The sequence below is a fragment of the Phragmites australis genome, chromosome 20 (assembly GCF_958298935.1).
Source record: "Phragmites australis chromosome 20, lpPhrAust1.1, whole genome shotgun sequence".
Taxonomy (NCBI): Eukaryota; Viridiplantae; Streptophyta; class Magnoliopsida; order Poales; family Poaceae; genus Phragmites; species Phragmites australis.
The window spans coordinates 12,210,349-12,226,392 of NC_084940.1; the positions used below are offsets into that span (position 1 = coordinate 12,210,349).

Below are 16,044 nucleotides of genomic sequence, written 5' to 3' on the forward strand. Positions count from 1 at the left end.
TGTTTACGTGGATTTCGAGAAACAAGCTCTCAAGAACTGCTCCCTTGTATGCTCCCTGATCTTACAGGAAAGTTTGAGCTTGTTTTACAATACTACATATCCACACAAAAAAATAAAAAAATAAAAAAAATCAATGGCAGAGTGCAAATCGCAAAAGAAAAGAAATATCGATTCATAAAAATCAGTAATCTGACTTTATTCCGTTGGGAAATGAGATGGTGTAACTTTGCTTACATAAGTTTCCTCTTTTGAGGGGAAAGAACGAAAAGGAAAGGCTCAATGCATCCGAGTTCAACAGATTACATTTGGTAATCATCATTTTACTGAAGTGGAACTAAAGAAACTCTGTAAACATCAACTAGCAGCACATAAAAGAAAGAACATTGCGTGTGTTCGGAAGAATAATAATTCTAAAGCCTTACAGGTATCCTGAGACCATCATAGCTAAGCTGGATGTCAAGACCCTCTGTTTCCATCAGCCTGGCAAGATCATTGTTTACCTTCTCATGGTCCATTAAATGCATCATTCCTGAAGATATCATTCAGTTCAACTTATCAATAGCAACATAATGTAAAGTGTAAACAATAAAAGATGAGACATCAGACATGTAAATACAATCTGATCAAATTAAACACTATAGGATTCCATGTCCACAAACAAGAAAGGAATATCACTTGAGTTTCTCATACTTTCGATGCTGGAGAAAATGGGGGCAATAGCCCCTTTCTGACTTCAGTAAGTTCTAAAGGGTGATGGGTGTAAATATTTAGTATTTTCTTTCATAAGTATTGTAATTAATATCAAATAATGATAAAAAATATAATAACCTCGACGTGACTTAAAATTATGCATGTAGGACTTCCTCTACATTCTTGCTGTGGCATACATACGGTCATCAAATTATTGAAGAATTTGTTAAAAAGATCAAAATAGTTAGATAGTTCATTAGTTCAACTACCTTGACCATTTTCCTTTCCTTTTTGAAATGAAATCCCACCCACTTAAAACCTAAATAAAAGGCAGGTAAATTTTCTACAAAACAATCATGCAAGCTTTTCTATAGCAAACTGAGCAATCTGTTCAGGAGAGGGTTGTGTTTTGTACACCCACAGTGAAACGAAAACGCAGTAGAGTCGAAATCTGAAAGCTCGTTTGATGAAATTCTCTATATTCACAATAAAACATGTACATGATTATTCAAACAGGTCCTACCAGTAAACAATGTTTTCTTTGGTTTGATTTTTCTAACTTCATCGAGGGCCTGCACAGTTGAAGAATATATCAAAAAGGAATACAGTAAAACCATAAGAATCTAAGAGCTGTTACAGTACAACTGTAGAACTAACCCTTGGTAGCCCAAAGTGTGTTGAAGAAGAACGATCAGGTCTTAGAGCATCCTGTACAAAGTTATCATACAAGCAAACTTAAATCCAATTTTTAGTCAAGACTTATGAACGATGGCACGAGAAGCAAGTTAATAAGGAAAGCTAACAACGTAAAGAGTTTACAACTTTCCGGTCAATCAAATATTTCATGATTTAACAATTAGAAATAAACAAAAGAAACAATACCAATATAAGAAGTTCACAGTTTTCCAGAAGCTCGTAGGTTTCTTTCGGTATATCACTAACATCACTGCAGACATAAGAGCAATTCAGAAAAGAGGCCTTACACATCAACACAATTCATTGTAACAAAATTAGCCTTGAAATGGACTCAAATTACCTTATGTAGCATATGTCACCAAAACGAAAACCAAGAGAGCGGTAACCCTGACCATGCCAAACAGGCAAAGGAATCACCTGAAATGAAGAAATCATACCTTCAGAAATATAAATTAAGCATTTCAATCTGTTATGTGGCAAGAATGCGCTTGGCATACACTGATATAGTGAAAAGCAAATTAAATGGGCACTTAGACAGTTAACTTAAAGAATAAACGATAACTTCATCATAGATTAATTAAAACTTGTGGCAAGCTTCCCACTTTGCTCTGGGCAGTCATTCTAATCCAATTTACTCAAATTACGGGGCTTCTACTTGACCTATTACTAACATATTCTCAATTAATTAAGTGAATCTATTGCAATGATAGTTGACCAAAACAAGCGTATAAGAGTAAATTTATAATTGTGGCCCCATACGGCATTCCCCTAGTTGACAGGAAAAAATGACTGTGATAGTAAAACAAAAAAATCACTAGTTACCGCTAATAGTATGCGGTATTACTTTTACTTCTTACTTTTGCTACTCATCATTCAGATTACAAACCTCAAGATTATGAACCATAAATGGTTCCTCTTTTATAATGTTGAATTGCAATGCTGAAACTGCAGCTCCAGGTATAACAACACTTGTGTCAATCAAATAATAGTGGGTCATCTTCATCACCTGGAACAGACAAGCAAATGCAGGGAAAGAGTGAAAGAAAATATGAACCAGTTTTTTACGATCAGGACGAAAATGAGAAAAAAAACTAAAAAAGGCAATAATCATTTAGTTGATAGTTCACTCGACATGAGGTACTGTTTTATGATGACAGGTCAACACAGATAGGACAGTTCACAGTTCTACATGTAATCTTTAAAATTCTCCAATGCATCCATGGCAGATTGGCAGTAGTAGAAAGACCGGAAAAAAAAAAAAGGTTATCGCAACCTCATAATCACGATCCACCACATATATTGGGATCGATGGCTGGACATTGTTCGTCCAATCACGAAGGCAATCAAGTCCTGCATCAGAGGAGCAGTTATCTCTTTCTCTCTCTTTTTTGGGCAAGGACAAGATAAAAAAGGGAACAAAGATTATCTTCCTGATTAATACAAACACTTTTGCTTTAAGTTAAACCAACAGGACTCAAAAAGGTTGGCAAAGGTTACAACCTCCAATGGCATCAGCATGAGAATGGGTAATAATGACAGCATCAATCGTCCTCAACCTGATGATCATTGGTAGACACTTAGCATGACCAACTTTCACAGAAACAAACACTGAACATTCGTGCAGCTCAGGGACAGTACCCAAACGTGGGGAACCACTGGAGCGCCGAGTGGTAGAAGAACCTGAAAGAGGAAACAAATCATGAGCTTATGAATCAGATTGGAAAAGATATGAAGCGAGAGGTACGGCTTATAGTGCAGCCATTGCGCGTACTTGCCCGCGTCGACGAGGATGTTGGCGGTGCCCGAGGAAGTGGCATGGCGCAGGAGGATGGAGGTGTTGCGCCGCCTGTTCCGGTTCTCCGGCTTGGACGCCTTGGTGCAAACCTGAATGCAGGACAGGACGAAGAAGTAAACAGCATTTTGAAACAAAAAGCACGGCGTGAATCATGCAACATTGTTGGTGGTGAAACGGAGATGGAGACGGAGGGCAATGGCATACGGGGCAGGTCTTGGTGGGGTGGGTGAGGCAGCTGACGCGCGGGATGCCCTCGCTGGTGCCCGTGCCGAGGAAGATGAGCTCCGACTCTTGCGGCCGCTGCTCCGCCGCCGGGTCCGACCCCGCGCCGCCAGGAGAAGCACAAGCAACGCCACAGAAGGAGCGCGCTGGAGGAAACAAACAAACAACGAGGGGCATTACGTCGAATAGCTGCAGCGCGGCCGCGCGGGCGGCAGTTTCGTACAGTTCTTACACACGTGACGCACCGGAGCAGAGGCGAGGGAGGAGGGGAAGGCGCGGTGAGGACGAGGACTGGAACGGGAACGATGCTGTGGCCGCCCGGGCGCGGAGGAAAGGGAGGCGCGCCGCCGCGAGGCAGGGGAACGCGCGCGGCGGCGGCATGAGCGGGACGTGGGCGCGCAGGAGGGCAGAGGCAATCGCGCCGGCGCCGGCGCCGGCGCCGGGCATCGGCGGCGACGGCGGGAGACAGCGGCGGCCGGCGGACGATTCGGAGACGGCGAGTGGTCCCTGGTCAGCGGCCGCTTGTCGCGGGGCGGAGGGAGGGACGCTGGCAAGTGGGCCCTTCGGATTCCCGGGCGCGTTCGGTGGCAGAGAAAGGTCCAAAACTTTCCGTACTTGCCTCATGAAAGGTGTACGTTCAATGACAGATAGGGCAGAAGTATTTTGGTCCCACATGTCGGTGAAAGGCACTCAAATGGTCGGTACGGCCGGGCCGGGCTGGGCCGGTATGGGCTGGTCTGGGTCGGCCTAGATAGAGGAATATACCGTCGCTTCGTTCTCTGTCCCTTCCCCTTCCCATCGTGCGCGGTTCCGAATCCGCATCTCCGCCCCTGCCGTAGGCGATCGACTTCACCGGATCGCCTCGCCGGCGACGACGGCCAGCCACAGGCACGTCCGCCTCCCCCTACCCCAGCCCCTGCCGCTCTCTCTCTCTCTCTCTCTCTCTCTCTCTCTCCCCTTATATTATTAACCCTTTCTGTATTAGTTGGCATCGACGACGTGAGGAGCAATCGGAGACGTGGTGTTCGCCTGAATGAACACCAATGAATCTTGGGATAGCGACATAGCGTAGGTCGATGTTAGGGATAGTTCGTTCTTAGCAGCGGTCATGCTTCGGTTCACAATATAGAACAAACTATCGGATTATTGAATGGACGAATAGCGTCCTTGCCGTCCGTGACAGATCGTTACATCAGTTTATGCTACACAAGTGGGAAAATGGCAATCCGTAACATGGGCTGGAGTTCCCAAATTCACTGAAAAATGATACTCGTGGTTGTGCACCCTAGCAGATTCTTGAATATCCTCCCCACAACCAGACCACTGGCCTGTTCCCCAGGCAATCTGTAGTGGACACGAGGAGGTAATCATGTCAGTTTTGTGCATTTTGCTAGAGTAATGGCTGCTAATTTGGTGTCTGTTAACTACCACATAGATCGTCTTGGTCAGCACTCTCAGTTTAGTATTAGTTAGAAACATCTTGGAGGTGTACTATATAGTTTCATGCGATGCAAGCTGGCCACTCGCCATTTTCTTCTGTTACAATGAATCGTACGAAGAGTTGAATGCTTACTCTGTGGTCTTTGTGTGTCCCTTCTCTAAGTGAATCTGGAAGAGTCAAATGCTTATGCTGTGTGTCTTTGTGCGTCCCTTCTCTAAGTGAAGGTCCCAAGTTTTGCCTTGTGTTTTCTGATGTGCTGAAAGTTCTTGTGTTTTCAGGAACAGTGGAGTGCAGAGGAGGAAGTACTCTGCTGTGAATGGGAAGTGTCATGAACAAAGACAACGTTCATGACAAGGAGACTCATGGAACAAGCAACGATATAACCAAGAATACATCTGTGGACAAGGTGAAGGGTCCCAATCTGCTTGAGCGAGCAAAGGAAGAGATCGAGGCTCTAGCTGGAGCTGTTCATACTAAGATGGAGCACCATTCCAGTCCCTCAAAGAAGGATGGTATTTACCTAAGCTAATCATATTTCACCTTTAATTCTCCGATTTTGAGTATAGAAAAGGGAAGGGAAAAAATTGGAGGATAAGAAGAACGAAAGAACAGTAGTGTTACAGAGAAACAATTCACATCTTAGCGCTTTTCACAGTGGTATACTTGAACCCTGCGCATTGTTCATCTATACCAATTCAAGCTAAGTACACTTTAAGCTACTTCCCAATAGAATGGCTGATCCTTCCTAGTTCCTACCCAAGGCCATCGAAGGTAGTCACAGGAAAACCTTTTGGCCCAGCTAGCCAGCTGCCAGCTACTACAGCTTGAACCTTCCTTAATAGGCGTTGTGGTCAAGATAATTGCACAAGATTCAGCTTGTCATTTCTTGATATTATTCGCACATCATTATGTGATTCATGACGAAAGACAATGATTTTACATTAAATCATTTGCAAATGTGAAGTTTGGCTTCCTGCTTCATTTTTACAGCATTTTCAGTCCCTTTCTTTATATTGATGAAAAAACATGTCTTGCATCTGTCTTAATTCTTTCACCTTGTTGCGAAAGAGTAGGTCTGTTATCTGTTCAACGAGTGTTTGCAGAGAGATCACAAAACTACTAAAAGTGAGGCCGAGAATATTAGTGTGCAGCCTTTATTTAAGTTGTAGAAAGGGCCTTTTGTGCATATCGAATTCATAATGGTTGTCATTGCCAAAACTTTAAAATTTACTGCAGATCATGCATGTCATGGATATTCTTTCAAACATAGCAGTGCTTCACTGCTTAAGGAAGCACTGCTTTTCTGGATGCAAAGGCAAAAACAGGAACGGAGTATAAATATTAGTTTAGAAATTTATCAAATTTCTTAATTTAAAGTTTGTATAACTATTTGTCATGCTTGGGGTAATTTTTAAATCAGCAGTACTAATAGCACTTCTATTCAGAACTTTATGTTGTTTGGTGCATCGCTCTCTGAATCTGAATGCATGCAGAATCGCATAAGGAAGACAAGGAGGGGAACCTGCACAAAATAAAGACCCATACAAATGAAACTCACGGGACAAGCAATGACATAAGCGAGGACACACCAGTTGACAAAGTTAAAGGTCCGAATGTCTTCGAGCGTGCAAAGGAAGAGATCGAAGCTATTGTCGAAGCTATCCATCCGAAGAAGGGATCTGACAGCAAGTGAAGACTAAATAGCCTGGAGGAGATTCTGCCTCCACTAGCTGCGAAAACATTAACATGAGCTATAACTAGATCAATATACGCTTCCCAATGTATACACCGAGCGGTCTTTTGTACACGCTCTGGAGCTGTAAGAGCTGACTGTTTGTAAGCTATACTATATTTCATCATGTCGGTTGTGGTTTGTTGCTTGATCAGAGGCATGTAAAAATACCAAATGTGGCATTTTGATACTGAAATTATTGTGCTTGACAGTGTATTATTCTATATCACCAATTCACTATGCTCTGAAGCTGTAATAAGATTGGGTATCAAATCTATATTCTTATAAAGTGCATGAGTTGTGATAGATTCGATTGATCTTCACTGTCCACCCGAGTTGAATAAATGATCATCATTGTAAAATTGAATCATGATTATCTTTTTAAAAATACATTCAATATATTATTATTTGTCTTTCATATCTAAATGTTCAATATTTATCATTCATGTATTCACTGTCGGGTTTCTCCAGAGTGTGATGCCTCCCGCACTTTACCTACATTGTCGGATATCTAGAGAGGGTGCACCGTCTCACACTTTGCTTACAATGTTGGCTTTCTGGAGAGGGTATGCCGCTGCCTACACGTAGCCTTCACCACTATCTACTACAGAGATCACATCTATCGCACTATCTTTACACCAATATACTATGTGAGAATTATTTTTATTCTCTCACACAACAGTCACTATCTTGATCCTCCTCATTTGCAAGGAGTGCATGTGCCTTTCACCCTCCTGTCCACACGGACAAAGTCAGCACATGCACTAGGGGTGCATGCGTCTTTACTGTTCATCATTGCTACAGTAAATCACTATTTATTATAGCTATTATCAATTGTATTTGGATAAGAGGGGTGCCTGTGCACCCTCTCCCTCATCGTGGTTTCCCCAGTGCTCGTCTATATACTTGTTATTCTTTTTCTTCTAAAATTATATGATCATATTATGAATTTCATGTATATAAATTTTTTTATTATCCTATATATTTTTTTATTTCTTTATATTAATTAATATATCCTAGATTGACTCCAGGTAGTCTGGTATATTGTAATGGTACACAGTTCCATTACTTTTTTTTAGAAAGGTCCATTACTATTCGCATTGGTAGTCTAGTAGATGGAGTGCAGTTGGGTGGGCCGGGATCGAGCAGAATCCTGGCTGAAAGCAGCCCAGGCCCAGCCGACTTGCCTTCACTCCTCCGTTAGCAGCAGCGCAGCGCGCAGCAGCAAGATCCGCGAGGAGGTGACCATGTCGGCGGCGACGGCGCAGGCGCATCCGGCGATGGACGCACGCGGGTGGGACGAGGCGGCGTACCGGCGGGGCATACTGCGGGGGCGCGACCTCTCCTGCCGCACCCTCTTCCGCGCCGTCTTCTTCGACCACAGCGATGAACCGGACCCCGACGTCCTCCTCGCCGCCGCCTCCAGCGACGGCTCCCTCGCCTCCTTCTCCCTCTCATCCTGCATCTCCTCCGCAACCGCAACCCCCTCCCAGGTCTGCCCCTCTCCACCCCCCCCCCCCGTCCCCCGTTCCATTCCGAGGCAAGAACCGCTTCCCGGAGACGGCCGGCCGGTGCCTGAACTGTTCTCGGTCCGCTTCGCAGCCGGACGCCGCCGCGCTGGTAGACCCCGTCTGCATCGTGCAGGCGCACAGAGGCCCCGCTTACGACGTCAGGTTCTACCCCGATCCGCAGCAGCCGCTGCTCTTCAGGTGACTGACCGACTGCTTGACTGCCGCTTCTTCTATTCTCTGTGGCAATGTTCGTTTTTTTGGTTGGAGATGGTAATGGGCTAATGGCGACGTGATTCTTCGGTTGGTTGTGCCAGCTGCGGGGACGACGGCCGCATCCGGGGCTGGAGGTGGCACGAGATGCAGAGCTGCCTTGTGCCGCTCTCCCTGCAAGGTGCTGTACAGGGAGCTTCCATTCTTCGGCTCGGTTTTTTCGATTTCTTGGACATGCGCTTAGCTAGGGGATTCAGTTGTTGTTAAAGCACACACGTGCAAAGAAAAAACATAAATATTTGACAAAGGTGTAGGCTTTATGCGTAATCTCACCTTGCATTGTGGGATTGAGCCAGCAGTTGAATATTATTTGCAATCATGCTACTGGGGAACATGATTTATGTAATAATGCTCGATAATTGCTACTCACTTCCTCTATGAAAATGCATTCAAATCTTTTATGCAAGTGTACCCCCCTGCACCGATGCACAAGTTGATTTTTTTCAGTGCTTAATCAATTTTAGTTGTATAAGTACTGAGTGAAACAAAGCATCTGCTGCTCAAAAAACATAACAAAGCATATGTGTGAAAATGTACCAAAAGCACTCTATGTTGTCTTCTATGTTTCAGTTATTTTATTCTTTTACTCTATTTTGCTTTTTTCTCTCCAGGGGATCATCTAGAACCAGCACTTGACTTGGTCAACCCTCAACACGAGTAAGATTCTATGAAAGACTTGCACATCTCATAGACCATTCAGTGTATAGCCTTTTCAGGAGAACTGCTCTGATCCTCCCGTTTGCCATGTTTTCATTGCTGTTGCTTGCAATTTTGTAGAGGTCCTTGGGGTGCTCGCTCTCCAATACCTGAAAACAATGCCATTGCAATTAACAAGCAGGTTAATAACTGAAATTTTCCATAACTTTACATTGTTCCAGGATGCATGATAGTCTTTAATGTTTGTTCCTCGTGCATATTGCTTGGTTCAATTTCTATATATCTTATTTGTTGTCATCATTCTTCGAAACAGGAAGGATCTATTTTTGCAGCAGCGGGTGATGCATGTGCTTACTGCTGGGATGTGGTATGTATTTTCTTGAGGTAAATGCTACATATAGGAGTCTTGAACCACTTAAAAGGAACTGTGGTTCTGCTTGAGAGTCAGTAGTGTTGCAAGCTTGGATGATTATAATGTTCTATATGCTTGAGGAGGTATCTGACAGTAATCTTTATCATGGCTGCTTCTCTCAGGAGAGTGGTAAATGTAAAATGACATTCAAGGGGCATACTGACTATTTGCACAGCATTGCAGTTCGTGAGGCAAACCGCCAGGTTCTTTGGTTATGTTACTATTCCATTATTTCATGTAGATCTTGCCTGCATTATGTACCATCTGTTACTAAGCGCCCTGTTCTTTTTTCTTTCAGGTGGTAACTGGATCAGAGGATGGGACTGCCCGTATCTGGGGTGAGTGATGATTTCCAAATGGCGTTCTTTTTCTTATGTCTTGTGGTTCGCATGTATTTTGATGTTCTTCTTGAATCCGGACTCTATTTGAAGAGCATGTGCAAATTCAGATGGCAGAACAATGTTAAGAAATGGCTGAACAATATATTGAAAAAATATTTACCTATTCATGACATATAAAGGGAAAACAAACCGTGCCCAACAAGCTATAGGCCTATAGCTATCTCTGTTCCTTCTGATTATGTGTTGCTTTCTTTATTTTCTGTATTATTTTTGGCCATAGACTCATAGCACACAATATTTTAGGCATTATTATTTGTCATAGGCTCATAGCATGCAAAATGTTGGTTTACCCATTTTACCGTACAATTAAAAGTGTCTGGTGCCTTTTAAAGGCTATGGGTGCCTGAAATTTCTGTGGCCATGCCTGTTCATTCGCTTTTGGACATTGCAGATTGCAGAGGTGGGAAGTGTACTCAGGTTATACATCCAGTAAAGAACAAGGCATTTAAGAGCTCATGGGTCAGTTGCGTTGCTATTGATGCAAGTGAAAGTTGGCTGGTATAATGAACCTCTAAACTGATATCCATGAAGTAGTTGGTCATAATTAGTTTTCTTGGCATCATATGCTGTTTATCTACATTTTCTTTATTCTCATTTGTACTGTCTTCAGGCTTGTGGCACATCTAGTGGCGTATCAGTTTGGAGTCTTCTTTCAAATGAATGCGTCTTTAATTTGGATTGTCATGCTCCTGTTCAAGACTTGTTGTTTGACAAGAACCAAGTGAGTGCTTTCCATTTACATCCTGACTAAACTAGTGTCTAGCAAACTAGTAAACTGATCGCTATTGGAGAGTAAAACATATTTAGATAGATCATATCATTTTTAGTGACTTTACCAAGCTTTATGGTTGTAGTTAATCACTTATCCACCTATTTAATTACTTTTTCCTTGCATCTCATTCGATTAGGGTGTTTGATAGTTCCCACCAGTGCATGATTTAATAACGGTATAGTGCCCATTTCCAAGCTTTCATTATCTGTTTGACTGCAAAATCAAAGTTTGATGCAGTTATAAATTTGTGTGGATCTGGAAATTGATTGTAGACATCATTTAGAAAAACACCTTACATTTCGATAGGGATAGGAATTAAGCTGTAACACTTTAGCTAAGCAAGTCCATATTCTGTCTAAAGAATAACATGGTTTTCATATGTCCTCTTTTTACTAGAGATCTGCCAGAAGTTTATGATAGGTGGGAAACAGATAAACAATGTAGCAGCATCCATTATTTCTTGACTCTTGTGATCCAGAAAGCATGCTAACTGTGCCTTCATTTTGCCTTTTTCATTCATTTGCATCCGTTCAGATTTTAGCAGTTGGTGCTGAACCTGTGCTCTCTCGTTTCACAATCAATGGGACTGTTCTTTCGCAAATAAAGTGTGCTCCCCAGTCGGCGTTCTCTGTCTCTATCCATTCATCCGGGGTATGTAACTATCTCCTTTTCGATCCTCATTTGAACTTACTTCTTGGTTTTGTTCTCCTCAACCTGGTGCTGTGCGATCTGTTCACAATCACGACCCTTGTGCAGATAGCAGCTGTAGCCGGATATGGAGGTCTGGTGGATGTGATCTCAGAACTTGGGAGCCATTTGTGCACATTTGGTAGCCGGGGCTTGGACAAGTAAACTATCCATGAGCAGCGACACTCTTCTAACATCGCGTAGTGGCGGAGAATGCAACTTCCAAGATCACACTTAGCCTTGCTATGCAGCGTGATGACTGTACTTTTTTCGCTGCTGTTGTGCTAGGTTCTTTCCATGTTGTACCTGACAATGCTTTACTGATCAATATGTTCCAAGACGTTAAGCAGTTGGGGAGTTCTACGAGTTCAAATAATGTTCAAAAAAGTCCGTTCAAATTCTCACTGCTCTAAAAACAGGTCACGTTTTATTTGAACACTGCTGATGTTTCATCCCGCAGCTACTTTTCAGTTGGTGGCCCTGGTGCCGTCCCTATATTTCTCATGTATTGAGATTTCCAACTAAGTGCTAACATTCACGTGGATCAACATCCAAAAACATCGCTGTATACTTCCACCACCCAGGTTTGAGCCTTCTTCGGCTTGAATTTAGGTGCCAGTTTTCTTCTTCAGATAAAATCATAATCCCTCCTAGGGGTCTCTAAAAAAAACATAAAAACCGTATGCACAGAATGAATAAATGATTTTAGCACATACTCACCAGGTGAAATAAGATACATGCAAATCTGTGATGAGTATACGCTACCAGTAGGCAGCAAGCTGATTAGTACAAATTCCTACTAGATTAAGCAAATAAAAGCTACAGATTTACAGTACTAGTGCATACATTGTTGAAGTCGACTGATTTCATGTTCCACCAGACCACCACTGACCCCTATGTACAACACTCAAACGAAGTGCCATGGAACCTACAGAAGTGCCCAGTTTCTGGCAATATGTGCACCGAATCCTTCCTATATATACAGGACAGGAGCCAAAAGAAGGTATCGAGCAATGATCACCACGGCTTCCAAACCAAATCAACAGACTAGAATGAATGTGTCCTAAGAATCTGGCAATTTCACTCTCCTGCTTCATGAAGCATACACTTGGAGCTTATATATCAGCTATTCATTTTAGCGCACACAGGAGATACTTATCTCGTCAACTTTGCCGTCTTTGAAGATGATGGAACTTACAGCTTGGGCAGCAGCCACCCGAGAGTCCAGCCAAGAAGCAATCCAGCGCCAACGATACCTACACCAGCTGCAAACACGACGGCCTTGCGGAGGCCGCCTTTCCTGTTCGGCCTCCTGCCTTTTTTCCTCGTCACATCTTTCCGCTCTTGCCCTGGTGCCACCTTTTCCTTCACCGTCATCCAGGGAATAAGTTCTGGGAACATGGTTGCTATGTGATGCTCTTTGAACCTGAGCTGGAGGCATATGTTCTCCAACTGCAGCATTTTCAGCCACTGCTTGCAAACGAAGAGGTGTGATGCCTGACGGAACAAAAGCATGATGACATGGTCCTTCTCGTCATAGGCTTTCTTGGCAGCCATCTCGGCTTCCCTAGCACGTGTTTGTGAGTGGCGGAGAGCGTCTAGCAGCTTGGCCCTTTCAGAGGCATTCTGATATGTTGGCTTGCTTCCTGGAGAACTATCAGAGGAACTATAAGATTCCTGTTCACCCCTGCAGTCAAATGTGATGATATTAATGCATTGGTGGGAGCTGGAAAAGGCTTTGACAAATAGAAGACATCTAATGTTTCCAAGTGCTGGGAAAAGAAAGAGGTCTAGATGGAGGATACAAAGGATGTTTACCATCTGATCATATGATACCCAGATCACATCAAAATCAAATTTCAAATAAAATACAAAATGTGACTCCGAATATTACTTTTTATTGTAAACAAATAAAACTGAATCGAACTTTGTATTGAACCGGAGGATTAGGAGAGAAGTATACTCTTCATATTCAGCCTCACTAACTAGTCTCTCTCAAATGCAATATATGGAAATGATGGTTCATTTAAGCTTTTACTTTGTAGTAGGGAAAACTACATAAAACGACAAAAAGAGGAAGACAGCTCATTGTAAGTTTTGGTGATTGACTGGTTGTGAAACAATATAACTGAAAAACACTTACCCAGGCATATTATTTCCTAGATGCTGTTGCCAACCTCCCCCATCAGACGAATTTGTCTCGTTGGTGCTTGAAACACTGTAGCTGCACACTATAGTGTCATGTACAGGATCCGGCTCTTTACCAGCAGAAGGCAATAGCTGCCCATAATCATCCTTGTTTCCAGGGCTGTCTAATTTAGCTCCACGAGCCCGTACTGTCTGAGTGGGTCTTGGCAGATCATTGTTCACAATGTTTTGCATTACTCTGTCGGCAACAAGGGAAGCCAAACCATCAGCATCAGCTACTTGCCACCATGGCTGAGACTTCCTGCTTTCTTCCCAAGGTGCATGCATCTCACAGTATTCATTTTGCAGTTTCTTTGGAAACAAAGGATCAAAAGTTTTGAACTCCATAAACTCTTTACCCTCGTGAACACAGTTGTTGGCATTTCCTTTGCACTTAAGACTCGTCGGAGTATAGCCACCAAGAGTCTTCAACTCTTCCAAACATGTTTCGGATGATTGCTTCATAAAAGTTGTCGAAACGTTCCACGAAAACTCAAAAGGATCCTCAATCTTCTTAGCTTCGATATTCTCAAGTTTAGACACTGGCACTGCGCCTTCCATTTTCTTCTCACCAGCTTCTCCATTCATATAATTCAGGTGCTCCCTGGCAAGAGCCATCTGGCACCCGTAGTTCGGCTGCAACTGAAGCCACCACTGGGTATCCATGGGCAGATTGGAGTTCATCAGATTCCAGTTTATAGGGATAAAATTAGGGATATGGAGATCTTGTGGGTTCGTAGGATTTCCACCGCTCGTCTCATGCGGTTGCAGGGACGGCGGACAGCATGACAGTTTCGGAGCTCTCTTCGCATCCTCCTGAACCAAGCAGCGGTTAGCAGCGCGTTGCCAAGCAGCTCTCGCTTCAGCAGCCGCCATCACTCTCACATGCTAACAACCTGCCCATCACAAAATTGCTTGGCATCAATCCAGTAGACACTTGTTCCATAATGAGAACAACAATAAGGACAGAGAATTTCTCCAAATTTGGATCGCATCACAACTTAGACTGTCCACAAATGTTAATTGTTGTCTGATAGACTTATCACTCTGTCCATCAATAATTGCTTTTTAGCATCAAAGGAGTCTAGATGCTACAAGGAACTTAAATAAGCTCAATAAGTAGAAGACAACTTTCTTTCAGACAAGAAAAAAAGAGAAAGAAGACATGATCCGCAGACATGCAAGGAACGTTGAACTACACGATATGTCCATAACCAATCAAGCAATTGCCAATTTCCGAGTGGAAACCTCCAGAAGCAAAAAGGAAAAAGAAAGAAAAGGAAAAGGAAAGAAAGAAGGACAAAAGAAACAAAGATTGTGCAATTTCTCGACTGGCTCCCCGATTTGGGGCAGCAAACGAATCAGAGGAATCGGATCTGTCCCAAATCAGACGCTTCCTTAACTTCAGAATTTGGCTAGACGCAGCTGTAGATCAGATCATCACAGAGGAAACCAGAGGGGTTCATCCGTTCTCGACGTCACAAGAGAAAAAAAAGAAGTTCAGACGAAGGATCTTACCTGGAACCTGGACCAGTAAGACCGCAGGAGGCGCGAACCTACAGGACGAAGATGAGTTCTTGGACGCCAGAAACCTCGACAGCTCGATGCCGATTCCACTGGAACATCACCGCTGACTGAATCTAGAGGCGTATGCGTATCCCACTGCGGAGGAGGAGGAGACGGGAGCGAGGAGCAAAAGGAGGGATCTTTCCTCCCTCCTCGCTTCCCCTTGTTGCTCTTCCGGATAACGACGTGAACGCAAAGAGTAACGGCGGAAGAAACCGCCAAGTGAAATGATATTTTTTTTCGCCCTCTCCCTTTCGTTGGATCAGTAGTAATACTGTTCTTTAATCTTTACACGCTGGATGAAGAAGTGAACAGAGGTCAAAAATGCACGTGCAGCCGTCCATGCACTGCTCACCTTCACTGGCAGCGCCATTGTTTCATGACTGAATTTCCTCTCTCTCTTTTTGGGCTACTGTTCTTCCTCCTCTCCCAGATTTTTCTCTCGCGTCATCTCATTTTCAGTGGGATTTTGATCGCTGTTTTCCTGAGGCGTTTTCTGAACGAGGCAGTCTGGGAGAAGGTGCAGAGAATCCGTGCCGTCTCGTGGGTTCCTTCCTTCCTGAGAGTCTCTTTCGGCAGGAATCAAAGCGAACCTGTCCGTTTGTTTTGTTTCCGCTCCAATTTGCTGACCCTCCTGGCTGCAGCTGAGGTGAGAGTGCTGCAGCCTGCAGGGCGGTGGGGTCACGTGTCTCCTGGCTGATGCACCACAAAATAGTATTGCAATTTTTGAAGGACCCCGGTGCATGTGCACCATGGTCATGAACCTGGCGTCGCCCCTGGTGACAACGACAAGACGGAATGGTGCTTAGCCGGGCCAGTCTGTACCGGCACTCGATCTCAGTCTAGGTATAAGTGCCGACCCGATTAAAATTGGATCGAGCTAGGATCATACCAAAATTTACATGTCTCGTGCTAATCCATTTGACTAACTCTACCGAGAAGCATGTTTCCAAAAGGAACCTATGAGATTAGGTAGGATGAACGTCTTTTTTTTTTCACCCTATA

At 43.6% G+C, this 16,044-nt stretch overlaps 4 protein-coding genes across 5 annotated transcripts; 2 read left to right on the forward strand and 2 right to left on the reverse strand.

Moving 5' to 3' along the window:
- Positions 1–169: 169 nt before the first annotated feature.
- Positions 170–4,037, reverse strand: LOC133901552 (putative hydrolase C777.06c). Its single transcript, XM_062342896.1, has 12 exons — positions 3,649–4,037; positions 3,386–3,549; positions 3,158–3,270; positions 3,025–3,066; positions 2,887–2,942; positions 2,660–2,736; positions 2,273–2,392; positions 1,727–1,803; positions 1,573–1,636; positions 1,348–1,398; positions 1,214–1,262; positions 170–529 (listed from the first exon to the last, which is right to left on the reverse strand). Exons 1-12 carry the CDS (start codon positions 4,025–4,027, stop codon positions 411–413), a joined length of 1,311 nt encoding a protein of 436 aa, XP_062198880.1. The 5' UTR covers positions 4,028–4,037; the 3' UTR covers positions 170–410.
- Positions 4,038–4,171: 134 nt separating this feature from the next.
- On the forward strand, positions 4,172–6,816 carry LOC133902204 (uncharacterized). 2 transcript variants are annotated; one of them, XM_062343800.1, is made up of 3 exons: positions 4,172–4,291; positions 5,123–5,356; positions 6,338–6,816. In XM_062343800.1, the coding sequence occupies exons 2-3, from the start codon at positions 5,161–5,163 to the stop codon at positions 6,535–6,537; spliced, it is 396 nt and encodes a 131-aa protein (XP_062199784.1). In that variant the 5' UTR covers positions 4,172–4,291; positions 5,123–5,160; the 3' UTR covers positions 6,538–6,816. The 2 variants fall into 2 exon arrangements, with proteins under 2 accessions (XP_062199784.1, XP_062199785.1); XM_062343801.1 differs by having other exon boundaries at positions 4,182–4,291; positions 5,129–5,356.
- Positions 6,817–7,774: 958 nt separating this feature from the next.
- On the forward strand, positions 7,775–11,688 carry LOC133901292 (THO complex subunit 6-like). The gene is made up of 12 exons (XM_062342600.1): positions 7,775–8,069; positions 8,179–8,285; positions 8,402–8,478; positions 8,969–9,014; positions 9,135–9,195; positions 9,328–9,381; positions 9,549–9,629; positions 9,725–9,764; positions 10,219–10,325; positions 10,438–10,548; positions 11,134–11,250; positions 11,356–11,688. The coding sequence occupies exons 1-12, from the start codon at positions 7,824–7,826 to the stop codon at positions 11,449–11,451; spliced, it is 1,143 nt and encodes a 380-aa protein (XP_062198584.1). The 5' UTR covers positions 7,775–7,823; the 3' UTR covers positions 11,452–11,688.
- Positions 11,689–11,978: 290 nt separating this feature from the next.
- LOC133901291 (uncharacterized) lies at positions 11,979–15,504 on the reverse strand. The gene is made up of 3 exons (XM_062342599.1): positions 14,992–15,504; positions 13,430–14,369; positions 11,979–12,973 (listed from the first exon to the last, which is right to left on the reverse strand). Exons 2-3 carry the CDS (start codon positions 14,347–14,349, stop codon positions 12,481–12,483), a joined length of 1,413 nt encoding a protein of 470 aa, XP_062198583.1. The 5' UTR covers positions 14,350–14,369; positions 14,992–15,504; the 3' UTR covers positions 11,979–12,480.
- Positions 15,505–16,044: the final 540 nt, after the last annotated feature.